Source organism: Drosophila erecta, unplaced genomic scaffold (assembly GCF_003286155.1).
Source record: "Drosophila erecta strain 14021-0224.00,06,07 unplaced genomic scaffold, DereRS2 tig00000021-arrow-pilon, whole genome shotgun sequence".
NCBI lineage: Eukaryota > Metazoa > Arthropoda > Insecta > Diptera > Drosophilidae > Drosophila > Drosophila erecta.
In genome coordinates this window covers 20,014,808-20,028,679 of record NW_020825198.1, presented here as the reverse complement: position 1 = coordinate 20,028,679, position 13,872 = coordinate 20,014,808, and the positions used below count along the sequence as shown (strand labels likewise).

At 37.2% G+C, this 13,872-nt stretch overlaps 5 protein-coding genes across 6 annotated transcripts; 1 reads left to right on the top strand and 4 right to left on the bottom strand.

The window, feature by feature from the left end:
* Positions 1–421: 421 nt before the first annotated feature.
* Positions 422–2,672, bottom strand: LOC6545786 (fibrinogen-like protein 1). The gene is made up of 4 exons (XM_001973386.3): positions 2,614–2,672; positions 2,413–2,522; positions 753–1,852; positions 422–680 (listed from the first exon to the last, which is right to left on the bottom strand). The coding sequence occupies exons 2-4, from the start codon at positions 2,485–2,487 to the stop codon at positions 539–541; spliced, it is 1,317 nt and encodes a 438-aa protein (XP_001973422.2). The 5' UTR covers positions 2,488–2,522; positions 2,614–2,672; the 3' UTR covers positions 422–538.
* A 297-nt stretch (positions 2,673–2,969) lies between these two features.
* Positions 2,970–4,544, bottom strand: LOC6545785 (mitochondrial import receptor subunit TOM20 homolog). The gene is made up of 3 exons (XM_001973385.2): positions 4,224–4,544; positions 4,085–4,160; positions 2,970–3,432 (listed from the first exon to the last, which is right to left on the bottom strand). The coding sequence occupies exons 1-3, from the start codon at positions 4,351–4,353 to the stop codon at positions 3,123–3,125; spliced, it is 516 nt and encodes a 171-aa protein (XP_001973421.1). The 5' UTR covers positions 4,354–4,544; the 3' UTR covers positions 2,970–3,122.
* A 455-nt stretch (positions 4,545–4,999) lies between these two features.
* On the top strand, positions 5,000–7,555 carry LOC6545784 (4-aminobutyrate aminotransferase, mitochondrial). Its single transcript, XM_001973384.3, has 5 exons — positions 5,000–5,272; positions 5,337–5,461; positions 5,638–5,809; positions 5,929–6,091; positions 6,160–7,555. Exons 1-5 carry the CDS (start codon positions 5,236–5,238, stop codon positions 7,121–7,123), a joined length of 1,461 nt encoding a protein of 486 aa, XP_001973420.1. The 5' UTR covers positions 5,000–5,235; the 3' UTR covers positions 7,124–7,555.
* Positions 7,556–7,797: 242 nt separating this feature from the next.
* LOC6545783 (neurocalcin homolog) lies at positions 7,798–13,635 on the bottom strand. The gene is made up of 6 exons (XM_001973383.3): positions 13,486–13,635; positions 12,100–12,160; positions 8,561–8,660; positions 8,384–8,502; positions 8,134–8,322; positions 7,798–8,074 (listed from the first exon to the last, which is right to left on the bottom strand). Exons 3-6 carry the CDS (start codon positions 8,628–8,630, stop codon positions 7,880–7,882), a joined length of 573 nt encoding a protein of 190 aa, XP_001973419.1. The 5' UTR covers positions 8,631–8,660; positions 12,100–12,160; positions 13,486–13,635; the 3' UTR covers positions 7,798–7,879.
* LOC6545782 (neuronal calcium sensor 2) lies at positions 9,475–13,635 on the bottom strand. 2 transcript variants are annotated; one of them, XM_026976987.1, is made up of 6 exons: positions 13,486–13,635; positions 12,100–12,160; positions 10,694–11,254; positions 10,481–10,624; positions 9,885–10,013; positions 9,475–9,771 (listed from the first exon to the last, which is right to left on the bottom strand). In XM_026976987.1, the coding sequence occupies exons 3-6, from the start codon at positions 10,802–10,804 to the stop codon at positions 9,595–9,597; spliced, it is 561 nt and encodes a 186-aa protein (XP_026832788.1). In that variant the 5' UTR covers positions 10,805–11,254; positions 12,100–12,160; positions 13,486–13,635; the 3' UTR covers positions 9,475–9,594. The 2 variants fall into 2 exon arrangements, with proteins under 2 accessions (XP_026832788.1, XP_015014096.1); XM_015158610.2 differs by lacking the exons at positions 10,481–10,624; positions 10,694–11,254.
* Positions 13,636–13,872: the final 237 nt, after the last annotated feature.

Genomic DNA, 13,872 nt, shown 5'->3' with positions numbered 1-13,872 from the left:
TTTACATGGTTATTAAGGCTAAATATTTTTTGAAGTTAGGAAAATGTTCTATTTCAAGGTTTGATGCAATTTGTTGCGTTCTGCAGAACTTTATATATTAAATGTGTATTATTATTAAGTACCAATGATTTACATTTTTTTTAAAGAATCTAGTATACCCTTTTACTCTACGAGTAACGGGTATGATAACTGTCATTTTACAACAGGGTCATGTAATTTTTCCATAATACGATATTCCTACGATAAAAGGATTTTTCAAACCGCGCCATCTGGTGGGATTTTCATGTATGTAAATTTCCCTTGACCGTAAAATTAAAAAGTCGCTATACTCAAGTTTTATTATTGCAATACAATAATTGCCATTTTTATAGAGCTATAAAAAGAAATCAGGGGATATTTCCAAGTGAAACAAGATTTTACATGTGAATAAGCATTTATAGGATTCATAGTGCACTAAATGCACTCTTTTATTGAAACAAACCCTAATATCTTACAAATGTAAATGGTACATCCGTTAGCAGAAGTTCTTTTCCAACTTCTATTTCAGATTTACCACTGCTCTGATAAGCATTTTACAAGATTTTAGGGAATATCTTTTCCCGATATTATAAGAACCCCACCAAATGCCATCAGATGTGTCCAAAACAACTTTGGATGGTCGATATATTCCGTTTAGGTTGCTGGAAAAGTAGTATTTTAAAAATGATTGAAAAACGAATTAATTTTTGGACACTCTAAAATATTATACATACCAGTTGCCTTCACCCCACCATTTCGATTGCTTCCAATGGGAGGATATAAACGGATTACTGACATATACACATTCGTTTATGTGATTGCGAAAAGCGTCGCCAGCATTTCCTGAGTATTTGCCAAGGGAAAGCAGCTTGTATCCCTCATTTGAGCCCCCAATAACAAAATTATCATATCTCGCATAAGCACTAATATTGTCAAAATCGACAAGGTCGATATACAGTTCCAATCTTTGATTTATCGTCATCTTATGCAATTTTTGAAGGCCAATCCAGAACTCGCCATTCAAATCCCCACAGCCCGTTCTTAATTTTGAAACTATGCCGTCATCAAAACTGCCATCGATCCTACGCTGGATCACCATCCAACCACGACCGGCAGAAGGAATATCCTCGAAAACTGCGGCAAAGGGTTCGCAATCAGGTGGTGTTACTAATTTAATTGAAGGTATCTTGGAAGAGCTAAGGCATACGAATTCATCGGTGTCGTTGGTATTGCCGGTATACTCAGACAATATTTCCCTCATTTTCACAAGCTTTTCGTCCTTCTCCTGTATTTTACCTTCCAATTTCACAATTTGGAGCTTCGACTCGTCAACTTTAAATTCTAATCTGGCGATTTCCGTCTCCTTTTCCTTTAGAATTTCTTCATAATTCCGTGTTTTGGCATCCAATTCAACAATCTGATCATTCTTCTCTTTTAATTTAGCATTATTCGTATTTAACTCCTTATTTGTATTTATAAATTTATCATTGGATCTCGCTGGTACACATTCTCCTCTATCGTTGTCCTTAATTGCAATTCTACTCAAGTCGAGAGCACTTTGCAAGTCAATAATATGAATTTGTAATTTCTGTATGGCCATATCTTTTTTTTCCGTTACTAAGTCAATCGACAATTGCAGGTTTTTAATAAAATCATCCTTATCCTTGACGGAATTTTCAAGCAAAATGCCTTGTTCCTTTTGAGCCCTCAGATTTATTTCAGCCACAGCCAACTTACGTTTTAGTTCAGATATTTGTCTTTCATCTTTTCTCTTGCTTTTCAGCTTTCCCTGTGCGCTGGTCCCCACAAATTCCATTTCCGAATCACTGCTGCTCTGAAATAACAAGTCGAAATAAAATATTAGTCCACATGCTATTTATTCCTCTCGTTACTTGTAGAGTAAAAGAGTTCGCTGAGAACTCAGAACAATTAGACACACACAAACTATTTATTATAAAAATACAATGCGCACCTTACACACACTTTCAATCAAATGCTTGTTCAATTGTTTTGGCTATCTCGTTCATTAAAATCGGGAGTCCCCGGGAACCCACTCACTCATACCAAAGACATTAGAATTATTATAAGAAACATTTTTATAATGTCTTTGCACATACTCGTACAAACTCCGAGCCTCTACGGCTCAAAATAACTTAACTTAAAAATAACATTAAATATTGAGAGACTTGTTCCAAAGGCGTAATAGAGCTTTTGTTGTTTACAATCATTAAGGTATCTTGGCGCCGCGCACAGAAAACTATGAGCATATTCTCTAATAGTTCAGAATATGCCGATTAAAATTTCGCCCTTGCATGTCTCTAGGTAGGTAAGGAGTATCTGGTAGTCCAGAAACTCAACTATAACGTCACCTCTTGCCTAATTATTATTGCTCACCGAATTGTTGTCATTGTTGGAGTCCGAAGTGGTTTGCGACTTTTGCGAAAAGTTGTTTTGGTGTTCCGGTTTCATGGCGTTCACTTTATCAACCTTAAGTTTTTTCGTTTCTAAGATAGGATAAGAAAGATGCAATAAAGTAATAAGTGAAAAGCAAGTGCATCTAACAGAGTACGCAAAATATAAACAAAAAGTGATTACTCGTGCACAACTCTAGCTTTCAATGTGACCAGCTATGGACTGACAGACTTACACAGTGCGGCAATAAAATAATATGGGGGGTATTCCCTATTGAATTAAGGGGCATCATCTTTGCCGAGTAGCTTTAGGATTTTCAACCTATAGTTATTTTAAATACATTTTTGAATACCTTTGCATCAAGCCGCCTAAGAGATATATTTATTCCCAGAATATACAACATTTTTCAAAATCTTTTATTGTTGATTAACTTGCTCACACTTTAACATACCCGGTTATATGAAAATATTTGACAACATTTAGGTCTGCAGAGTTGATCTTCGATATTCGTTTACCGTTAATACCACACAAAAGCACAATTGTTAAGTGTTAACAGTTTACGCATATTTATTTTTATGTATTGGGAACATCCAGAGAAATCAATATATAAAAAAAATATAATGTTTATATGTGAAGCCCTTAATTTCTACTGTTGAAATTTATATCTCAATTTCTGTAGCCATCTCCAAGTACTATTCGAGGTCGTCGATACTTGCGTTTCCAGATGAACACTCTATAATTTTGGCTCCGTCCAGCTGTTGCTCCGAGCTCTGCCCCAAAACGATTGGCCCATCGTTACCCTCCGCCGCCCGATTGCCGAACTCCTGCATCTTGACGATCAGCATCGCGAATACTTGAGCTGGAAGGGAGGATTGCAGCACCTGCAGCAGACGAGCCGGCTGGCCACACACGACGATGGCATTCGCCAAGTGCTCCACGCCACTTTCGAAGTCTCCGCGGGCGATCAAGGTCTCGCCCAGCTGGATTTCTTGTAGGAAATATCTGAAAATATAATATCACGGTTTATTTATTTGGGAACAGCTGATTGGATGCATAGAATTTTCTTTAATTTTATAAAGGTAATGAATGCCAACAGGGCCACGGGGATAAAAACCTAGTCTTTGCTTGATTCGCTTTACATAATGTCAAGTAAACCAACTAAGTCACATATCTTACTGCAGAGCTAAGTTTTTTATGAAATAGTTTAGGAATCTATGAAATCCTGGCCAAGAATAATAACTAATTGTGGACATACAAGGTGTGTTTGAGCCTGTTTAAGAAAGTAAAATGAAAAGGAACTAATCGTTAGGCTCTCAAGACGTATTTTTCCTATTTTTAAACCCTAATATTGTATATGCTGAAATTGAATTTTTTAGCATGCAACCTGCCGAATCTGACACTGAAGTGTGCTTCGTAAAACAAAGCAATGGCGTTGTTGGATGCTATAAGCAATAAGAACTTTAAAGGGTCTATATACAATGAACATGCAAGTGTACTTAATACATCGTGTCGTGCAAGTGTACATACATCATACACATACATCGACTTGGCTGGAAAAACATATGTGGGCTTGTTTGTATGAATGGAGGTGTATTGAATCGGCACCACTACACGTGCCGCATTATATAATGCGAGTCCCAGTGGAGAGTCCTACCTTTCGATGGCTTCATGGTCGTTCAGGTTGGGAACTCCAGACTTGGCAGTGCCGATTTTCTTGTTGCGACGGCGACCTACAAAGTGATGAAATGCTCAGTTTCTTTCATAATTCACTTGGGGGCCTTTGGTATTCTTACGCTCACGGACTTTCTTCTTGTACTCGGGATCACTGCGGCGCTTCTTGTCGAAGTAGATGCAGTATCCAATAAACAGAGTTCCAGCCACTCCCGCTGCAATGCCGATTGCGGTTTTGTTCATTTCAATCATATTATTACGAAAATCCTCTGTTTTAACTTTATTTTATTTTACATTCCGCATGTGCCATCAATTTACATAAAAATAAAATCGATATCGCCAACTCCTGGTGTTTCATGTTTTTCAGTTGTTTTGTACGAATTTGAAATGGTGGAACTGAAACACTGTTTTTTAAAAATTGCTGAAGGATATTATTTTTAAAATTAATGATAAACTTAAATGTATAATTTTTTGTTTATTCATATATACAGTGGGATCAGATATTACTACGCAAAAAATTATCTAAGTCATACTTCTTTCATTACCTAAAACAATTTAATTTGCATTTAAGGTTCGCTTAAAATCTGTTAAGTTTAAGTTTCATTTTGATCAAACCAAACTTTAATTTTACTGGTAACTATAAGCAGAGTGCATTTTTATTTTGGTGCGATATATGTTGAGAATGTGGTCAATGACGGTTGGCCGTTAAAATCAATATACACTTTGAATTTTGTTTTGAAAAATAAAATATGCATTCCCAATGCGGAAAAATAATAAAAAAAAATCTCTGATGCTGATACTAAAATGTATCATATCAATAGAGGCAATGGAGCTTCGCTGACCAAAATATTGTTTGGAAAGGTTTCTTTAATTTTGGTTACTTATTCCTAGAGAATATGTAACGGACGCAGAACCATGATGATTCGAAAAGTTAAATTGATAAATATCGACCTGAGAGAGTGTGTTTGTGTCTAAGGCTATGGATAGGTGTATATGCCCGCATACATAAAAGCCTTTATGTTTGTATTCTGTAAATATACATTTCTTTTTTAACTAAGTATTAGTGGCCAGCAACGAGACCTCCTATTGAACAATTCCTTCACTTAACCCCGGGCACTCAAATCGACGGTAACCATGCGGAGCTTGTGGCTGAATACGTTGACCAAGCAGGGTAAGCAAAAGAAAAATTTAAGGTTTCAGCGAATCTGAGACTGAAAGGGTATCGTTATATGTAGGTCTATATAGGTTGAGTACCAAGAGGTACTCCACCAGCATTGAGCCCAAGGAACCTGTGGTGAAAACTAAATCAATACCTGGCCCCAAATCAATTGAGCTTAAAAAACAACTGGATTCTGTTCAGGTGAGTTTCTTTACCCTTATCTGGGTGTGGGGGCATAACTTTCATAACAAGCGCATTTTTATATATTTACTACACATTTCGTTTCACGTCAGACCACATGCCCACTCAGAGATAACTCTCTAGGGTCTTATTTTTCAGCTATTCATTATTAATCAGTACGAATGGCTTTTTTATAGGCCACCGGAACCATCCAATTCTTTGCTGACTACGAAAAGTCCATTGGAAATTACATCTACGACGTGGACGGGAATATTCTACTCGATGTCTACACTCAGATTTCCTCAGTTCCGCTGGGTTACAACCATCCGAGGCTTTACAAGGTCTTCAACAATGAGCAAAACCTGAAAAGTAAGAGAGGGCGACCTGGTCGGGATATCATGTCATACAGTATAAAAACCTAAGTCAATATCTAAGCTTTATAGCCACTCCCATCTCCCATATATATCTTTGACTATTACTATTCCCAGCTTTGATTAACAGACCTGCACTTGGCGTCTTCCCTGGCAAGGAGTGGCCAGAAAAACTACACTCAGTTCTGCTGAACATTGCTCCGAAAGGACTCAATAAAATCACAACGATGATGTGTGGTTCGTGTTCAAACGAAAATGCATATAAGAGCATCTTCATATGGTGAGTGTATCTAGCTACTGGGAGACCTAATTTTAGAATGTAGTACAATGGTGATTTTTCGCCTATAGGTACCAGAACAAACTTCGTGGCAATACACCTCTTACCGAGCAGGAGAAGAATTCCTGCATGATTAATATTCCCCCAGGAGCTCCAAATCTCAGCATTCTCTCGTTCAAGGGGGCTTTCCATGGGCGAACATTGGGAGCCCTCTCCACCACACATTCCAAGTACATCCATAAGCTGGACGTTCCATCCTTTGACTGGCCCATCGCCTCGTTTCCCGAGTACCGATATCCCTTAGACGAAAACGTGGCGCACAACAAGAAGGAGGATGAAAAGTGCCTTAGCGAAGTGCAGGATCTTATTCAGCAGTACGCTAGCAAGAGTCCGGTCGCCGGAATTGTGGTTGAACCGATTCAAAGTGAAGGAGGCGACAACGAGGCATCGCCCGAGTTCTTCAGGAGCCTCCAGGCTATCTGCAAGAAGAATGGCATCGCCCTGTTGATCGATGAGGTCCAAACCGGAGGAGGTAGCACTGGAAAATTCTGGGCCCACGAGCACTTCGAGTTGGAGAGTCCGCCCGATGTGGTGACCTTCAGCAAGAAGCTGCAGTTGGGTGGCTACTTCCACAACGACGACTTCATTCCGAATGAGCCGTACAGGATCTTCAACACCTGGATGGGCGATCCGGGTAAGGTCCTGCTCCTCGAGGAAGTCGTGAAGGTGATTCAGGAGGAGAAGCTCCTGGCCAATGTCGATGTGGCAGGCAAGGTTCTAAAGAACGGTCTGTTGAGTCTGGAGAAGGAATTCCCGCATATCTTGAACTCCACCCGTGGTCGTGGAACATTTTTGGCGGTTAATTGCACCAACACCAAGGTGCGAGATCAAATAATCGGCGCACTGAAGTTGCACGGCATTCAGACCGGAGGCTGTGGAGAAATTTCCATTAGATTCCGCCCAGCTTTGATATTTAAGGAATATCACGCTAACATCGTCCTAGACCGCTTCCGCAAAGTTCTTCAAGCTATTTAAGAAAAAACGATACAGAAAACCAGTAATGATTGTGCTCTGAAAATTGCAATTGCATGCATTTCATACCGTATGTTACCAAAATGAATAATAAAGTGAATTTATTTTATCCCTCTGTTAGCAATGGCGTTTTTCTTTATTAATTGCAAGGTTGGGACTCAATCAAGCGCTTAGCATGTATTTTAGATATGATAAAGCACCCTAATAAATATGTGATAGAGGCACTAAAATAGATTAACTCCTTTAGAGAACATTTCGGAGAAAACAGATAGGACAATCTAATCAAAATGCGGAATATTAGATATATAGAACTGGTTGTAATGCTGAAATAAAATTTTATTGCCTTATGTTTCCCTCTTTATTGGGAAGTATGTTTCATGTTTCCTAACTCCTCTCAGAGCTTTGTATAATTAAATAAATGACATAATTTATGGTAGTTTATGGGATAAAAAAGGAAAGCTACATGTACATGTTGATAGGAAATTCATGATTTTAATACTTACTCCATGTGGTTTCCCATACACTGTCTAACAAACGCTTTGTTTATGATCATTTTATTATGAAAATTTTAAAACCTCAACATGGGTGTTTTGGAACGGTCATAATAGATATTGTTTAATAATATAATTTAATATTATAAGAATTGTTTATTATTAGAAAGAAATATACATAATGGCCATACTGAAACAAAACAATTTAATTCGCAATTACTCTATACACGTTTAAATGATTATTGCTTGCTTTTCAATAGTAATTAAGTTAATGAGACTGTGGATCACACTGTAATAATCGTACTATTGATGGATCACTTTTGGCTCCTTCTATGAACTCTTCCAAGCTTAATTTCCCATCTTTGTTTCGATCCATTTGACGAAAAATCTTGTCGGTTCGTTTCTCAGGAGTACTCTCGTCCTCCGGCATTTTCATCACCGAGCCGACCATTTTATATATTGCCTAAATAAAGAATGGGTAAGTGATTATATTTTCAATTTTGTAGGTGAGCAGAAACGTACTGTAACAATTTCTAGCATTTCCTGCCGCGATATGTATCCGTTTCCATCAAGATCATACATCGAGAATGCCCATTTGAGTTTCTGCTCGAGTTTGCCCCGAGATGTGACACTAAGTGCACACAAAAACTCTCTAAAGTCTATAGTGCCATCGCCGTTAGCGTCGAATGTCCGAAAGACATGCTCTGCAAACTGAAATTCAATTTAAATTTAAAATGAAATTCAAAAACATAGTCGTGGACAAGGCTTTTACCTTGCTGGCGTCACCATATGGGAAAAAGTTCCCATAAATCTTCTTAAACTCTTCTACTGATAAATGCCCACTAGGGCAGTCCTTAAGGAAGCCTTTATACCATTCTTGAATCTCAGCGTCTGAAAAATAAAAGTTGTTTAAACTGAACAACAAACCATTATGTTCATGTTTTCTTACCTGTGAACTCTGTGTTTTGCTTGAGATCCTCCAAAACTTCTGGCTTTAGTTTACTATTTTGCTTTCCCATTGTTGCAGAACAATTTCATTATACAGTTATCTTGAAAAGCAATACAATATATCAAATTAGCATCTATATATTGGACGTTTGGGGAAAAGTATTCATCGGGTACCGAAGATTAAATACCCTTGCAGACAGATTTATAATGTACAGCCAAATTAAGCAAATGCCAATGGATATTGTTGTAAGACCATCTTGCAGTGTAAACCTTTATGACTAAAATACTTTGAACATCTATTTTAAAATATAGACGTTTTGATACTATTCTCTATATGTAATCAATACTTGGACATGCCAGCCAAATGGTCAAAAGCACGCAACTTTACAATCAAGCAATACCAGTGATGTGATGATATATTCCCAGCTAAGATTTTTTGAATTATCTAAATACTAGACTTTTATATTTTCTTAAATAAGCAAAATAAAGTTAAATCCCCGAAGAATAGAATTTATCGGCCTTCTAGTATGAAAATATTTTCTCTAGGGCTAAGTTCTATATTGACGTTTATCAACGGGTTAAATCTATTCGCCTTGGTTTTAGACTAATATAAGAGTAGACAATAATACACAACATTATTTCCGATTTCCCATAAAATGCTTTACTGAATGTAGAACATGTATCCAGTAAATTTTTCTATTTTCTCGCCGTTTCGTATAGCGTCCAATCATCGGTTGCAGCTAGTTTCTAAAACAAATATATTAAATATTTTGGTAGGCCGTCGGGACCAAGCTAAAAAGAGACAGCTTTAAATGAGTGGATAATGCAAGTACGAAAATTAAACTTTTCAAACGATTACGCTTTTTCGATCTGGTGAAAAATTTTAATGTATTAATTTGAGTGACACACTGAAAATAGTTTAATGATTGCATAGTTTTATAGTAGTTTAATTTTAGTATAAGAAATATAAATTAAGTATTTATACATTTCATTACTGATTTCATCAAATACACACATATTGTAGGATATAATTGTTTATGGTGCCAACATTTTTGACAACTCCTCATCTTGCAAGCATCCTTTCAAGAACTCATCTTGGGTTAATTGACCATCGTTATTTTCGTCCATTTTTGCAAAAATATTTTTTGCTCTTTCTTCTGCTGAATCAGCTGGACGATTAGATGAGCACGCTCCTAGCATGTCATAAATTGCCTGAGAGAACCAAAATACATTAATAATATTGCCTCCAATTCATCAGAGCAATAATTGCATTATTAAATCAAGCGCTCGTTAAGAGCCCACTAGTGACACTTCTCAGTTCCTACCTGAACAATTTTGGTCATTTCTTGTATGTCTATAACACCATTGCCATCGACATCGTACATTCGAAAGGCCCACTTAAGCTTTTCCTCTGGTGTTCCGCTTGAAGTAACATCTATTGCGAGTAAAAATTCCTGGAAAAACAATGGGGTTATTGTAAAATACAAGTATGCAAATCAGCAAAGATGCCTACAGGGAATTGTCGTCACAATAGATGGATACATCAATAATTTTAGTTTATTTAGTATTTAAAGTACCATGCGCGAAGGGGCCCACAATTGGCATAGCTATACAATAATAACACAATCTGCATTCCCATCACATAGACGTTATACATGCGATCATCCCAATCGACGAATGGGGACACCCAAATATGTACATATCGTTTTTTAGAAAATATGACAGACTGTAGAATCAACAGTCTGCTTAGCATAAAGGACCTACGGTATCTCCTCAAGTCAACTTTGGAATACTAACATTAAATTAAATTAAATAATAGCTTGCGTTTTCGTTCTTTAAACACAACGGTTGACCGCAGTTTGCCATGTCCAAATGAACAAAATGTAATATCAAGAGAGAATTTGTAATCAAAGAGAATTACCTTAAAGTCAATATATCCATTTTTGTCCATATCGAATGTACGAAAAACATGGTCACAAAACTCTTCCGCATTTCCGGATGGAAAGAACATTTTATACATATCGACAAACTTAGCAGGCGTCAATCGGCCGTTGGGGCAATCTTGCTATATAGAAAAGGGACGAACGTACATAGTTTGAGACTTTTCCGTTGGTGTGGTAATATTTGTACTCACCTTAAATCCCTTATACCACTCTTTAATTGTGGCTTCGTCATATCTCGTATGCGTTTTTAAGAACTCCATGTCTTCTTTGGTTAAACGGTCTTTACTACTTAAGCACCCCATGTTTTCACTGTTTATAACTTTTTAGGAGCTAATTGGTTTCTATTTAGTGTTTTTCTTTGTTTAAATTGCTTTGCCTGGTCTGTACATTTGACTTAATGTTTATTTCTGGACAGAAAAACTCCAAATCAATAATTGTGCTTGTATAGCATTACGTTAACGATATGTATGAATTGTGGCACGAACAAGTGATGATTGAACGAGCGACTCATTTATAAATTTTTCTTGATAATAATAAGCAAAAATGTACTTGACTATTAACTTGTATATTTCAAACCTGGTGTGTACCGAAGGACTAATCAAATGGTTGAGGCGCATGCGCGGAAATTGTCTCTATACATGACGATTATTGGTTAACCATATTTTCTGTACACGGTAGGACTTTTTTAAAAGGGGAGCAGGGTTGCCACGTTCACCTACAATCACGCTATTTATATTTGAAAGTGCTATATGCTAAAAGGTAAAATAATTTGGGTAAGAAACATAAATTAATGAGCGTCACAAAAGTTTGCCCAAAGGTTATATCTCAGCGTAAAAGCTTTCTCAGTTTAATGCAAAATAGCTTATTGCTGTCCGCTCAAAATTTACATTATTTTGATAAGTATACAAGACTCTAAAAGATTTCAGGCAAAATGTAACATTTTTAAGTCACCCTTTAGTGTTATTGAGTATTATTGTTTAGAAAACGTACAAAAAGCGATGCAGAGCTGCAAATTATAAGGTTGTATCAGTCAATTCCCACGAAGAGCGGTTACCTCACCGCCAAAACGAACCGTCCCACAAACTGCGATCACATCAGAAAAAGCGAAATGCCATTCTGGAGATAGCAGAGATCAATGGAAAGTGCAAACGATGAGCAATGTTTTAGTTTCGCACAACCACGAAACAATTACTTCGAATTAGAGCGACGATAAATGAAAATAGACTTTGTTCCGTTTGTTTAAATAGGGATTTATATTTTGCACCAAAAAGTAGTGAGTAAATACTCGTACCGTGTGTATATGCTCCATCAATAAGTGGAGTTAGTCGTTTTTATCAAATAAAAATAAAATCATCTGCAAGGGTATATTATATTCTTCGTTTTACAAAATCCGAATAGGTATTAAACATGATCAATTAGTATGATTGATTGTTTTAAAGGTTTACACACACATTTGGAAGATATTTATTACAAATCATATTTGTTTAATTGGCTGCTTAAGTATTGGGTTAGTCATGCATTTTAGGCTATAATTAAGCTAGGCACAAATATTATTGGTAGGCATTTATTTTAGTTTTTAGTTGACTCCTTTACTTACATGAGTTTAATTTCCGTCGACCAGGTCAAAGCATTATTTACCTCTTGAAAAGGCTAATATGCTGAAAATATGGAAAGGGGTGATTACTACAAATGGACCTTCTGATTGTACTTATATTATGTTGTTTCGAGCAACAAAATATTTTAATGGAAAATAATAATTTATATGTAATACTACAAATATCCTTCGTCGAGTATATTATTTACGATTCAAATTAACTCTTATTGGTGAATCTTTCAACAAAACCTAATTAAAGGATGCGAAAGAAACTCCAAGTGAAACAACGATGCGATTTGGAACCCACAGCGTTTTTTGAACCCTTTTTTTTATATTTTCACAATAGCAGCTTCGAAGCAATTTAACTTAAAGCTTTGCCAATCGGTAAGCGTGTAGAGTGTTGAAAAGGCTAAGGTCATGGCCAATCTTACAGCAATTAGTTCTCTCCCTGAAGGAGCCCACAAAGCCCATTTTGAGCGCGTATTTTGAAAGTGATGTTGGCAACTAGGCTGTTATAGCTCTGAGGGTTACAATCAGCGCTTGTTTCACTAGATGGTTGGTATACTTTGGGCCAGAAATGCGAATGCGAGTAAGAAGCCAGTGCAATTTGAAATCGTCTTTCGCGATGAATATACGCTGAATAAATTGAATTTTTGGCACACGCATACGCCTGCGTGTCACGTGGGGAAAACACGGCCCGCGCCTCCAGTTTTTTTCCTGCCCCTCCTCCCCAGAGTTTGGTGTTATGGCCTTTTTATTTTGCATATAATATTCACACCAAATCGGGTTAGGCTCCAGTAGGCTGCGGAGGGGGAATCAGGGAACAGCGGGGAAAAGCTGGGGCTTGCACACCCATATTCCACATCGTAATCCAAGTGTATGCGGTTTAGGCGGGGGCTTCTTTCGCGATGGCTGGGTGGTCCAACTTGCTACACACGTTTAACTCCCAGTGGGGCTCTGGTTCTCGATACACCCGATGCTTACATAAATTGACACTGTTTTTGGAGCGAGAATTCCAATGCGAATGCGAATTCAAATTGAAATGCATTAATATAACCGGCTCGAACTGCTGGGGCTCTCGATTTAAATAAAGTAGTTTGTTGTTTGTCCATATGTGCATGCGTGTGTGCATGCCTTTGTCACATGGTCCACTTGGCCTCAAAATATATCCTAGGAGAACGATTTACTTGCTACTTGCTCGCCTTTTATTTTCCACGCAAATTCGCCCCAAATTGTTATTTTTGATTTGATATTTACATACATATGTACGCAGGTGCGTATGTACATATGTACGCATATGCAGTATATGCACGCAAAATGGGCTAGTGTGTATATAGCTCGAGTCTCTCGGCTTTTGATTGCCTCGTGGGAGGTGGGTGCGATTATTACCTGAACAAAAATGACACATTGATTTTAGGCACATTTCTGCTACCCGCTGTGCTAAACAAAACCACTTTTCGCAAATGCAATAAACTTATTCGACCAAAACACAATCAATACAACAAATTTAGGGGTGGCTTATATGTAGGCGATGTATATTACAGGCTTATCGATGTATCCTACTGGTTTTTGCTCCTGATGTATCGATATGTTAGGGGGGCCGTTTTCACACCGGTTACCCAAAATATTTTGTGAAACAAGAAAATCTCATCTCTTTAACTTTAATTATAAACATATATTTTAATAGGAATATAATATTGGGAATAATAGGAATAAATGTTCCACTTCCGTCGTTCCTATCATTTTGTAACGGTTTTACGTCATTCAAATTCGTAT